The sequence below is a fragment of the Hippocampus comes genome, unplaced genomic scaffold, assembly GCF_001891065.2.
Source record: "Hippocampus comes isolate QL1 unplaced genomic scaffold, H_comes_QL1_v1.1 scaffold31, whole genome shotgun sequence".
Taxonomy (NCBI): domain Eukaryota; kingdom Metazoa; phylum Chordata; class Actinopteri; order Syngnathiformes; family Syngnathidae; genus Hippocampus; species Hippocampus comes.
In genome coordinates this window covers 64,467-78,261 of record NW_017806069.1, presented here as the reverse complement: position 1 = coordinate 78,261, position 13,795 = coordinate 64,467, and the positions used below count along the sequence as shown (strand labels likewise).

Genomic DNA, 13,795 nt, shown 5'->3' with positions numbered 1-13,795 from the left:
AGAGAGAGAGAGAGAGAGAGAGAGAGAGAGAGAGAGAGAGAGATGAGAGTTTCTTGGGAAAAATCTGCTCAGGAAAAGAAAACGACACAAACAAAATTTTTGTTGGCTGACTCCAAAGCAAAGTGCACGACAGTCCTCCAATCATCAACGGTTAGTTAATATGTCACCTTCACCCGCTCGCCCTGTCCATCAGCACTTGAAATGTCTTTTATCAAGCGCGACTCGAGAACTTCGGCTTCTGACTCGAAAAACCTTGCTTGCCTTTGCCTCTGCGTCTCTTGTTGTTTGTTTTTCTTCCCCCTCCACCCACTTGTCTTTCCTTATTAATCCTATCAAAGATTGCATTAGCATTAGATTTGCATATTATTTTTTTCCCTCTCGCTTATTCCCCCCCTTCCATCATAAAAGACAACAGGGATACAAGCCCAGAGAAAAGCTTGGGACTGTATAACCTCTGTGTGTGTGTGTGTGTGTGTGTGTGTGTGTGTGTGTGTGTGTGTGTGTGGAGATAGAACTATATATATATAATGCATACAGTGTACGTACTCGATGCATGAGGCATTTGCAAAGGCAGAGCGTTGTTTAGGACAACGTTGTGACTGTAGATTGTGTATTGAAAGTGCACACTTGAAATGAAAACCCTTGCAGTGGCGCGTGGGCTCTGCTTTGCCGCTGTGATTTGTTCGGTACATTTGCACAAATGATCCCTTGTAAAGCTTTCGCTCCGGCTTGTAATCTGCTTCTGTTATGCAACGTCTAACAAGGTCAGGCTCAATGTGAACACAAAGGAAGTGCAGTACCTGGAATAAGGGTGGGTTGGGGTACATGGCAACCCCAACTTGGATATGACACTTGATTTTTAATGGGCTGTGCAAATGTGGCGTGAAATTTGACGGAACGACACTGCTTCTTCTATCTGGCCATCACTTGCAAAATGAGGCAGAATTTATATTAGGTCTTTTTTTTTTTTTTGCCCCCGTGTGTGTGTGTGCGTGTGTGTCGGAGGAGGACAGCAGGTCGGACATGGGATGTCCAGATGGCAGAAAGCGAGAAAAGACTAACGAGGGTTGAGACGTGCGACACAAGAAGGCGAGCGATGGAATCAAGGGGTTAAAGGGATTAGCGCCATCGGAGACGAAGGAATTAATGAATGTTTATATGGGATTGAGTCCATGCCAAGATTAGGCATGCGTGCCCCATCTGATGACAGCCAATTAAAAAAAAAAAAAAAAAAAAGTTTTGCCTTCCTAAACTGATGGATTGAGCAAGCCAGTGGCTAACCAGTCAACCGGTTGACTAATCACCGACTGACTGAGTGACCAAGCCAACTGAGTAACAACCAATCAAGTACCTCACCAGTAAGCACCAACCGAGGCAACTCACAAAGTAACCAACTAACTTAGTAGAACTACCCTGTAAAAAAACTAACAAAAAAAAACCCCTTCCAACTTCCCCAACAAAACATGTACTCCAATTAAAGCAAAAGGGGATTTATGCTAAGTGGCAATGCTCATCAACAGCTGTCAATCAAAAGTGGTCATTATTCCCTTTGTAAGGTCCGCCATTAGCTGATTTTCGTGGCGCCACGTCTTGTCAGTATTCATTCGCCTTCTACTTCATTGGAATGGCGGCTCCCGCATGCCCGCGGAGCAGCAAATGTTGTTAGCCGGAGAAACAAAGACGAGTTGGTGCCGGTTAACAAGCAAAGCAGAATGGGGAAGGGTGGGATGGGGGGGATTGTAAAGCGAAAGAGAGAAGGCAGAAGTGATAATGAGGCAGTGACATCAGTTCCGACGTCTTCGCCATCAGGCTGCAGTTGCTCGCCGGCTGTAAGCACAGCTCAGGGGGCATTTTCGCTCCGGAGCGCCGTAACGCAAGTTGGTTGGGGTCAGGTTCGCTTTTCATCCGAGATGCGTCGTCACACGGCTACGTTCATTGGCCCCCAGAACGCGGGGACGTCATCCACTACAACAAAAACAAACCAAAAAAACAAAGCTGATGTTTCCACCTCCATCTTGAAACATTTTGTCACTGAGCAAGCGGCGCAAATCCGGAGCCGCGCTTGTCCGTCCCCGTCTTCACCTTGTTCCCATCAGGCCTGCTCCTCGCCTATCGACCAATCAGCTTCCTCCAGCCACTCGTGTCGCGTCCAGATGTGCTTCATCTCCTCTCGTCAGTTTGCGCATATGCTTATGCTTGGTCTTTTTTTTTTCTTTTTTTTTTTATAACTCCTACTCCCCTGTCTCGATTCTTCTGCTTCCCCGCCTTTACAAGACAGTGTTTATACTTGTAGAATAGGGTGCTGTTTTTCATCATTAGGGATGCACACATCCCCACCCCCCACCAAAAAAAAGTTTTTTTAGTGGGGCTGGATGAGCCTAAGGAAAATTTTAAAACACTTCAATGAGGAATATTGACTATGTCGAACCCCCCCCCCTTATAAATCAAAGTCCTTATTTCACTCCATCATAAGCACAGCTGATTCTTATGTTGACATTGTGCATATTTTGAAGCATCTTTGCCTGATATTCTGAACCTTCTCCAAGTACTCCGGCCTTCTCTTAAATTCCCCAAAATAAGGATGCTCGGTTCAGTAAAGTGTCAAAATTGTCCTGAAGTGTAAATCTAAGTGTGAACATCTCGGCCACCGACAGCCGGGATGAGCTCCAGCGCGCCGTCATTAGACCCGAAGAAATCAATCGGCATCCTACATAAGAAGTGATCATTTCTTTGCAAGCAAGTAAACAACAAGGAGGTTAAATTCCCCCCCGCGACCTGACAATTGACCCCACTCTCGAGTGACATGATTTGCATGAAGGACTAGAAGACGGGCCTCGCTGACATGTCACCTTGCGGTTCACAAGTGTCTTTGCTTGGCTTCACTTCTTGGCAGCCTCTCACGCGGCACAAAGCTGCAGCAGGAGAGCTCGCCGAGAACGTCTTTCCACGTGACCTCCGCTTGTACCCTTGCATATCCGAGACATACAGTACCGTAAGGACGTTTATATTTCCTGTTACGTCAGAAAATGGCTTGCTCGTGTAACTTCTGTGAAAGAGCACAAGCGTCCACTTGATCGCCGTGTAATTCCTCAATCGGGGCCAGCGAGCGTGAAGTACACCGCGTTCAAAAGAAAGGGCGGAAAGAAAATAGATTTCGATACAATCTCCAAACCAGAAGGTGGCAGTAGTGTACACCTAAAGTAAACATAGTAGTAGTAGTAGTAGTCGTAGAAGGAGTTGTTAAGTGGTCGCATTGACGATGACGTAGTCGGGCAGGTGCGCCAAGTTCAGCATGGAGGCCATTAACGTCGTGAAGGTAACAAAGATGAGATTGCTGAAAGAAATGCTCTGCTTTTGAGGCCAATACAAACGTCGCTAGCACAACCCAGTAACTTTTTTGGCGTCGCCATTGGGAATGACATCACATAGTTGCACTGTGATTGGCTTGTCTCACGTCGTGTTTGAAATCTTTGCGGGAATGTCCCCGTTTGCCTGAGCGCCATCGGGCCGAGGGCAGAAAGCACACCGCTTTGGTCAACTTGACTGAAAACGAAAGGGACGTGGCAGTCAGCTGAGTCGCCGCTTCGGGCCGTTGCCGCCACTATTCCAAATTTTCTCCCTTGTGTTCACATGTGATGACATGAATGGCCTATTGACAAGCGCCGCACCTCCTGGACACGTCCAACCCAAAAGTGGAGCGCTTACAATTTGTTCCACCCTTAAAAAATCACAGAAAACGTTTGTTTGGTCTATTTTCTTTAAAAAAAAAAAAAAAAAAAGGATAAAAAGACTTTTTTTTGAAGGGTCGGTATCAAACAATCTAATTTGGGGATTGGTTTTGCCCCCCCAAAAAACAAAACTAAATGTACCCAAGTAGTAGTCTGTAATTCACACCATATCCGCCTCCCGTGATTGACTTGGTGAAATTCAACCCCCAACAGCTTCCTTCGTACTGACGTGCTCTGCGCCTCACCTCCCGATTTCAAATCTGGCCATTTAAGACGACCTATTGGACCAGATCGGGAGACGTGCTGGTGTCACAAAGGCTGTTCTTGTTTCCAACAGACGTGATCCTCTTAAATGAATGCCAACCGCCGCTCGGCATCATGGGAGCGCAACTTGTGTCCTAAAAAGCGTTGCTTGGATTTATTTATTTATTTGTTTTGTTTGTTTGTTTCAAGGCGCCATGAGTGATTGAAGGTGTTCCTCTGGGTGGTGGCTGGGAGGCAGATGGATGTGAGGCCACGCAAAGGTCAAGGGGCCGCAAAAGATTCCGGATGTATTCCTGTGAGTGATGCGACACACACACACACACAGCTGGGGAATTTGATCTACGGTCCCAATTTCTCTGTTGTAGCGTCCGAGAGGCGCTCTGCCGGGCACGCTCTGAGAGTTAGCGCGCATTACGAAGAATTAGTCGGTATTTGGGAGCATTAGCCCTGTATTATTGGTGGAAATTGAACACGCAGGCATGCGACAGCCAAGTGGATTTTAGCGCAGTTAACCAGCAAAACAGGTTTTAGATTCGCTCATTTTTTTCTGCAAAAATGCCTTTTTAAAAAAAAAAAAAAAAAAAAATTTAAATTCTATTTTCCAATTCATTTTTTGTACTTTCATGTCATTAATGTATTGAACTTTTTATTTGTATTTTTTTCATAAATATACAGTTATTAAATATTTAGTTATTTGTGTACTTATAATAATAACAACAAATTTTTCCCATTGGGACCAGTGCCATTTCTGAGAACGCACCTGATGGAATGCGGCGTTGCATAAGCAGTGAAGTGGATGTCAGGGTCGGGGGGTTAAGTTGTCGTTTGTGGGTGAGAATCCCGATTGATGGTGGAGGTCAGATGCGATAAAAGGCCGACCGGCGATGAGGTGCAGATGCGAGTGGGTCCGTGGTTCCGATCCCTCTCATCCCTCTGGGGTTTTTTGACACCGTGCCATTATTTCCAATTTATCTTACTGCTGCCGGCAGCTTAAATGTCATCTCGGATCTGCCGAGTGCGAGCGCCTTGGCGGCGTAAACCGCCAAGATGTGAAGACAAAGAGACATGTTGCATTATGGGAAAGACCGAATGCGAGCGCCTTGGCGGCGTAAACCGCCAAGATGTGAAGACAAAGAGACATGTTGCATTATGGGAAAGAATCCACCCACTGGCCACTTCATTAGGTACACCGGCACCGACTCATGGCAAGCGGCAATCAAGTCGTGCCAGCCCGTTGGCATTCGTTGCGTTCATTAGGCCTTGCTGGATTTTTAAAATGGAGCACTCAGCTCAGTTGTATTTGGACAAAATATATATTTAAAAAAAAAAAAAAAGTTTTCCAATTATTAATTTTTTCTCAATATTGTATTTTTGTGTGCGTGTGTGTGTGTGTGTTTGCACGTGCACGTGTGTGATGTATCGCAGCTGAGATCACCGTTAAAGATGAAAAGCTAGAAAGTGGTGTTAAAAAAAAATAAAATAAAAAACAATAGCAGACCTACTGACACAGTGCTGAGAAATACGTGAATGTGGGATTGAATGCCGCACAGTGAGAGAGGAAAAAAAAAAGAGCGTGCGAGACGCACAACTCCATCCTCTCCTCACACCCTCTTCCCCCCCACCCCCCCTTCCTGCAACGCTCCCAGCATCAACCCATGCAGTCACACTTTGGACTCCACTGCTGCGCGCTCACTATGAACGCGTCGCGCTTGCTTCGCCCTCCTCTCAGCTGAGACTTTTATGGACATGCAGCGTGTGAGTGTGTGAGTGGGTGTGGGTGTGCGTGTGTGTGTGTGGGTGTGTGAGCGCAGCGGAGGAATGGACTCCCGGCTGCTGACCGGACCCGGCATGCCCACGCCAGAGCCTGCGTGGAACGTGAGCTCCATCGGTCCGCCGCACCGGCTGCTGGAGCTGGTGCCGCTCACCACAGCCGTGAGTAAAGCAGTCACACACGGGATGGTGAGGGACAGAACCCAAAAATGTTTTTTCATTCATAAATTCATACGAGCCAGTAGGTGCGAATCAATGAATGCATGCATGCATGCATGAATGACAAAATCCCTCCAATCCTCCCCTGCCGTCATTCACAAGCATCCTGAATGGACGCAGTGACTTGTTTCTCTTGTAGTGGTGCGAGGTGGTCTTAAAGTGAAGCAAAGCAGCTGTGGTGGGTGTTGGCATGTGACAAAAAAAAAAAGCCCCTCAGGATTTCAGTCTGCCAGGACGCGTTTTATGTCCCCCCAGCATCGCAGTGAGCTCAATTCGGTTTGTTTATGTGCTGCTGTGGCACCGAAAAGCCGACGAGAAAGTGCATTCAAGCAGCAGCAGGAGGGTGGATGTTTTGCTTTGTGACTTTTTTTTTCCTGGAGGAAAAGCCCCTTTTTTTTTTTTTTTTTTGTCAGGAAGCAAGCTGCTCTGCATAATCGACTCACCGAGTGACTGCTGTCATGGTGGAAAGTTGGGATGGAGAAGTGGTGCCTCTCTAGGGTCGGGGGGGTGGGGGTGCACCATTACATGGGGTCCTCTCCGCGCTTTTCATTTCAAAAGAACATGAGTCACACCTGTGTTATCGAAAGGGAACCAGTGCCAGACCCGGGACCGATATTTCCAGTGGTTTATGACATTGTGTGTCGATTCAAGGGTTCACTGGCCTTGTAATTTGTAATTAAATCCATTTTTTTATTGAATTAAAAAGGTGTTTTTTTTTTCCTCCATCGTTACCAAAAGTCCTATTAGTTAGGTTTTTTTCCCCCTACTATAAATTGATAATTCGCGCATCGCAGCTTTGAAAGGGGGTACTTTGCGTGCCTTGATTTACGTCCGTTTATGGCCACCATACCTTCCCTTGGGAGTATTCCGCCGGGTTTAGTGCCTTTTAATGATGCTAAAATCATGGAATAATTTATGACATTTTGGGTGAATCTCTTATTGGAGCGTTGTGGACCTTTTGGGACTGCCTCTTCGGCATGCAGTGGGCCCGATCGGGACGCAAATCAATCATTTATTTGAATATGATGGTCGTCCGCACGAGGGTGCGCCGTTGGTGGATTGCTGAAGCGAAGCTAGCAAGTATCTTGTTAGCGTCGGCGACATCGGTTGCGCTGCATGGCCGCAATCGATATCTTATGAGACAGACAGATTGACATGCACTTGTTACATTTGCAGCTTTTTCTCCCGGCATCCTTTCCTTCCTTCCTTCCTTCCTTCCTTCCTTCCTGATTTGCACTGACTCCAAAATTCTGCCATTTTGCTTTAAATGGGCCATGTTATGGTCATTTCAGCCATGTCCAGTTGCCCTTCAAAAACTAACTTCACATCAAGGTTTAGGGGGTTTGTTTGGCGGCGGCATAGCTCTGTTTGTTCAAGCGTTGTCATGATTGGGTGACTCTAATTGGAAAAAAAAAAAACGAATATAAAAAAAATGCTTTGCCATGGCAACAAGTCAGGCGAGGCCCTCGCCATCATTACAGCTTCCTTTTTCGCATTTGGAATTACGCTCCATATTGCATTGTCAGCGCTAATGAAATTGGGCCACTGAGTGTGCACTTTATTTCTTATTTTTTTATGAGGGACACTGTCCTGGAAAAGTGGATTCCGTTGCCATTACCTTGGGCCACTCTTGCCGCTGCTTTATTTTTTTATGTTTGTTGTTATTTTAACGAGTGTGTCGCTTTTATTTGTGGTTTTATTTGATTCAGTTGACGTGTTTATTTGATTCAGTTCACTCTAGCCCCTGTTTGATTGTAATCTGGAATTCTGTCGTCATAATGCCACATTTTGTTGTTGTTGTGTTTGTTACCAGGGCGCCGTGGCTCCAAGCCACCTGTTTCCAACGGTGGACGTCCCGGACCACGCGCACTACACCATCGGGGTGGTCATCCTGTTCGTGGGCATCACAGGCATTCTGGGCAACTTTCTGGTCATATACGCTTTCTGCAGGTGCAGACCTTCCTTTTTTTTGATTTACAAAGAATTACAACAGTGCATATACTGTATACATTTGTGGTTGGATTTGTTTATTGTGTAAATGGATTTTTTTTTTTGTTGACTTATTTATATATTTAGTTGTACACTTTGCTTTTCCGGCCATTTATTTATTTATTTATTTTCATTGTGGTTTGATTTGTGGTTTCTGACTTTGTTTTTTGCATCTTATTTTTGTTTTATTTTGTTTATTTTGATTTTTTTTCATTGTATTTATGTTGGTTTATATTTATTTTTATATTTTTGGTATTTTGTTTTTAGTTTTTTTTCTTTGTTTTCATTTTTTTTCCCACCGTTATTCATTTGATCATATATTGTTTAGTTTTATTTCATAGCTTTTTTTGGGGGGGGTGTATTTGCTGTTTTTGTTATTTCACTTTTTTAAAAATATATTTTTTGTATTATAGTGTCTCTGATCGATTTCAACTTTGAGCCCACTTTCTTCCGCCCCGTATGTAGTGTCGGCGGCGAATGACGAACTGACAAAGTCCTAATCTGCTCGCAGAAGCCGAAGCCTGCGGACGCCGTCCAACATCTTCATCATCAACTTGGCCGTCACCGACTTCTTCATGTGTCTGACTCAGGCGCCCGTCTTCTTCGTCACCAGCATGCACAAGAGGTGGATCTTCGCCAAGAAAGGTAGCCTCGTCGCGAATCGCCAAGTCATATGCGCGCCGGCGTTGTTTTGCTCGCCGCCTTATCGAGCGTGAACGGCCGTTAACATTCCGCCGGCGTCGCGCGCGCCGCCATCATCGCTTACGCCTGGCAAAGCGGCTGAAGGACGTCTCTTCCTGCCCGATTCCATCACTCGGCGTGTTGAAAAATGTGTGTGTGTGTGTGTGTGTGTGTGTGTGTGTGTGTGTGTGTGTGTGTGTGTGTGTGTGTGTGTGTCCCAGCGGGAGTGTAGAACGAGAGGATCCGCTGATCAAACAGTGATAGTCGGCAGAGAGCCTGTTTTCCTTCAGGAGTTGTCCTGACCTTCATGAAAAGGGCCGATCATCGCCACCACTTCACCGATGTCGACTTGAGAAGGGGGCTGGTGGGCTGGGGGGGAGAAAAAAAATAATTTTTTTGAGTCAAGAAAAGAAAAAGGCTTGAAAAGAAAGCGGTACATTCCCTCGCCCACCAAAGACCCAAGATGATTAAAGAGATTGCAAAAAAAAAAAAACAACTCCCCTTCATCTTTTCAATCCTTTTGTCTTTTCTTTTCATCCTGTTAATTATGGATTGACAACACACAGGTACAAGCAGGGCCTGGAGATACAAATGAAGTCAGTTCCACGATCATAAAATCTGTTTTGCTCGGTGTCATTGGCGGGTGTTGTTGTTTTTTTGGGATGAATTTGATCTCTTTTTTTTTTTGTGTGTGTGTCGCTGTTGTCCACTTTGCTGCCACTCTCCAACTTCTCCCTGTGTGTGTGTGTGTGTGTGTGTCTGTGTGTGTGTGTGTGTGTGTGTGTGTCTTGTGAGCGAGCACGCGAGTGTCCGTGAGAGAGTGTGTTTGTGCAGGAGAGTGACTGCCAACATGTTTGATAGTTTGCTTTTGAAATAAATACGCAAGGCCTGAGGATACGGTAGCTGATTAGGCCATGATTGGCTGATTTTGTCCGATCGTGTGTGTGTGCGTGTGTGTGTGTGTGTGTGTGTGTGTGAGGCTCATCCATTAGAAGCATGTCAGGCATCTTCATGCATAATGGATCGACTTGATCAAGTCAATCAGGAGGCATGTTTGCAGTCCTGCAACGGCTGAATGACAACGTGCGCGTTGCATTTATTACAGCGGGGAAAAGTCAATATTTGAAACCCTGTTCTCGGTGCACCCTTTGGTTTTTCTTTCTTTTCTTTCAACCGCTCATGCAACCGAGGCCCCTTCGTGTTTGCTCACAATAACCCATCCCGTACGTTATTACGATTCGGCCATTTCCAATCCTCCTTCAAAAACAAGACGTTTTCGTTATGTAACCACAATTCCTTCCGACTTCTGTGTTCCTGTGAATCCCTGAGCCACTTTTTAGTTGAATTTCGGACGGCAGCTTCACATTTGTTTTCCGCCGCCTGCGATTTTTTCGACGCTGTGGGAAAATGTGTTTTTTTTTTTTTTTTTTGTGTCACTTCCGTTTCCCTTGTTTGTCTTGGCGCAGGCTGCGAGTTGTACGCCTTCTGCGGCGCCCTCTTCGGCATCTGCAGCATGATGACGCTGATGGTGATCGCGGTGGATCGCTACGTGGTGATCACGCGGCCGTTGGCCTCGCTGGGGGCCATGTCTCGCAGGAAAGCGCTGAGCATCGTGGCGGTGGCCTGGCTGTACTCCATGGGCTGGAGCTTGCCTCCCTTCTTCGGCTGGAGTGAGTGCAAACTTCCGTTTGTGTGTGCGGACGTGCACTCGTGCGTGCGTGTGTCTCCAATGTGCCAGCCTCCTTTACCGTGTGTCAACACGTCAGTCACAAGTGCAAAAGCAATTAGGTGATATCGCGCCCAGAGGGTTTACCTTACTTCACACTGCTGCTGTCTTGTTTTTTTTCCCCCAGGGCTGCTTAACTCTACAGGCTGTCCAACACACACACACACACACACACACACACGAGTGAGGGAAAATTGCTGTTTTTTGTCTTTTCCCCTCCACATTTTCTCTACAGATGGCACTTAGATGCAAGCACAGTAAAACGGATGTTTATTAATGCTCGGAAACACGGTGAAAAATTCCCTTAATTGCTGGTAATAGACACACTCGCGCAGGCGGCCGAGTTTTGAGAGGTGCTGAGCAAAAATAAACAAAACAACTCTTGTGATGATGTGAGAAAGCAGAGGTAGAAAGACAAAAATAAGGGGATAAAAAAAAGCCTTAAAAAGGACAATCTGAACACAGTAATTTACCTTATGTGAAAAAGTGCTAGTCTACTGAAAATGAGGGGACCACGGACAGAGCCTTGGTGATCACCAAAATATTAATTTAGTCACTGTTGTCTCTAAATAAATATGATGAATTAAAAAAAGACGTCTTAAAAAAAAAGTTCAATTGAAACATGGTAACTTCCTGTGTTATTTTGCGATCATACACAGACAAAGTCAGAGGACCAAGGGCAGAGCTGTGGGGAATGCCAAACATTAAGTTTGTCACAGTGCTGTATAGAAATGAAAATTGGCAACTCCCTCTGTGTCGCACACACCCTCAACCCACTTCATAAGTATATTTGTTGGATAGTATGTACCGTACGTTACAGGCGCTTACGTTCCGGAGGGTCTCATGACGTCGTGTTCGTGGGACTACATGACGTTCACGCCGGCCGTGCGCTCCTATACCATGCTGCTTTTCACCTTCGTCTTCTTCATCCCGCTGATCGTCATCATCTTCTGCTACTGCTGCATCTTCAGGGCCATCCGACACACCACCCGGTCGGTATAACTCGGTCTGTGAGAAACAGTAGTGGGAAGTAATAAAGTGCAAGTACTGTACTTAATCGCAGAACATGAGTACTTTTGCCAGCTCTGCTGCTAAAGCTAAAATGCTAAACGCCGATGATGCTGGGCAGGGCCTTCGAAAAGATCAACTGTGAGGGCACCAGGGAGTCGGCCAAGAGGTTCCACAAGATGAAGAGCGAGTGGAAGATGGCCAAGATCGCGTTGATTGTTATCCTGCTATTCATCATCTCCTGGGCCCCCTACTCTTGCACCGCGCTCACCGCTTTCGCCGGGTAGGTGTGAGTGTCACACAGCAACACAGCGTGTCACTGTCTTAGTATGTTTGAATATTATTTTTAAGATCATTTTTTTCCAATAATTGAATGAAATAATGACATATTTTGTGGCTTTCTGTTAATGTTCTCAACTGATGATCTTTTCATTTTCTCTCTCTATCCATTCATCTCCTGAATTTGTTTTTCGATTTAGGTATGCAGACCTGCTGACCCCGTACATGAATTCTGTCCCGGCAGTGATCGCCAAAGCGTCAGCCATCCACAACCCCATCATTTACGCAATCACGCACCCCAAGTACAGGTAGGACGTATACCATGCATGTAATATTATCACACACCCATATTTGGCTAATTTCGTATTTTTATTATAAAATGAACCCCACAGCTGTCGCTTTCTGTAGGCGTAAAAAGCTGGATGGGAGAGGATTAAGACATTCAATGTCACACAGCATAAATACAGCTGATCTTGAAATACTTCCTGTTTTCACTTCTTTGAAATTTAGTGTAAAACATAATAGTGTGCCCCCCATCTAGTGGCCGACAATGGAATTACACCCAAAATAAACAGGAAGGGAGAATTGAACACAAATACTAGATGTCAAGAATATTTCCCAGCATGACTCGACGTGGATGTGGTAGGTCTGCAATCAGCCGCTACGTGCCCTACCTGGGTGCGCTGCTGTGTGTGCGCGTGCGCGACCGCTTGAGCAGCAGCAGCTTCCAGTCCACCCGCCGCTCCACCCTCACCAGCCAGTCGGAGAACAATCGCCACTGCAAGCCTGCCCACTCTTCCCAGTCGGACAGCGAATCAGTGAGTGCCGCTCGTTTGTCTTTATGGGATGTCCGCGTTGTACCCCGTTGGGCCCCGCCACGCCTCGCTCCCGGTTCCCACCGCCCGGTTAGTCGGCGCCTCATTGACCATCGCATTTCCCCTTCAGGCCCGCTTCTCCGATATGGACGACGACACTTCCCTCCGAGCGCCTGTGAACCATCAGGCGCCCTGTGATGTCAGACATCCGCGACGTTCCAGCCAGAGGTTAAAGGTAAGCGGTTTGAAGCAGTGTTAAAATCGGTGTGGACATGTGAGTCTACTCGTTCGCCTGCAAAAAGTCTTTTGTCTGCAGTCGCCACATCAATAAACACAAGACAACCACTTTCATCGGCAGCTTTACTTACCCACTGAATTCGGAAGTGTTTCGGGCAACTTTACGTGCTCCAGTTTTAACAAATGCAATTTGGAAGGTGCTTCCCAGTGCAGATGGACAATGACCCAAAGCATACCGCCGAAGCAAGTTCAGAGTTTTGGAGGCCAAAGAAGTGGGAATGTTTTGTCATGGCCTGACCTGAATCCAATTGACGCATTGCATTCCATCTGCTGAACGGCCGCAATTGATGGAGAAAACGCTCCAGGCAACAACAAGCAGGCTCCGAATGGCAAAATTGTGTTGGGTGTGGCCGAAGGAATGAAAAAACAAGTCATCACATTGGTTGGCCTGACTAAAAATGGAAAAGACCTGCTGACTCAAGACAGAAAGTTCTTGTGATCAAGTAGGTCACATGGCTTTGGGTCTCCATCACATGTTTGAATGGGTGCTGCGCTGCGGCCTTTGGAGGGCCGCTCGCCGCGGCACCACTTTGCACGATGCCTTCGATGCATCATACAGTAAAAGGATACAGCATATATATAAATACTGCATGTATAAATTAACATTTAAAAAAAACTTGGGGGGGGTCAGTTTTCTCACAGTTTTGAAAAAGAACATTTAAAATCCCTTATTTCGCGTTCTTTAAGTATTTCGCGACATTTTTGCTTCATTGACTCGCATTCAGGCATCTTTGTTGTCGGGGGTGGACCTTAGACAGCCGCGCCTTGACGGGGGTCATTTCGCTTACTTCCAATGCTTTATAATCGGCAACCTGTCGGGGCCCGTCACATGCTTCTTTCTTTCAATGTGGGACACATGGGAGCATTTCCGTCTCTTCACGTAATCATCTTAGTACAGCCAAACCAGGCGCGCACACACAGAGGCCAGTTTCCCTGAGACCTCCATTACAGCGGGTCCAAAGAGTAATCCAGTAATCTGGGAGTTTCAGACTTAATCCACAACTCGCATTACGCCCCCC

The 13,795-nt window shown here is 46.2% G+C and overlaps 1 protein-coding gene across 3 annotated transcripts in view; it reads left to right on the top strand.

The window, feature by feature from the left end:
• Positions 1-13,795, top strand: part of LOC109530174 (melanopsin-A-like) — a 19,773-nt gene that overhangs the window by 2,974 nt on the left and 3,004 nt on the right. Inside the window, exons 1-11 of one of the 3 annotated variants that reach the window (XM_019893749.1) lie at positions 2,859-3,316; positions 4,182-4,287; positions 5,804-5,924; positions 7,795-7,931; positions 8,482-8,615; positions 10,118-10,321; positions 11,198-11,369; positions 11,507-11,668; positions 11,865-11,972; positions 12,311-12,482; positions 12,610-12,714. In XM_019893749.1, the coding sequence (XP_019749308.1) occupies positions 5,811-5,924; positions 7,795-7,931; positions 8,482-8,615; positions 10,118-10,321; positions 11,198-11,369; positions 11,507-11,668; positions 11,865-11,972; positions 12,311-12,482; positions 12,610-12,714 (1,308 nt within the window). In that variant the 5' untranslated portion in view covers positions 2,859-3,316; positions 4,182-4,287; positions 5,804-5,810. Of the gene's footprint in view, positions 1-2,858; positions 3,317-4,181; positions 4,288-5,417; positions 5,925-7,794; positions 7,932-8,481; positions 8,616-10,117; positions 10,322-11,197; positions 11,370-11,506; positions 11,669-11,864; positions 11,973-12,310; positions 12,483-12,609; positions 12,715-13,795 lie in introns of those variants that run through there. The other 2 variants (XM_019893747.1, XM_019893748.1) reach the window with 2 other exon arrangements.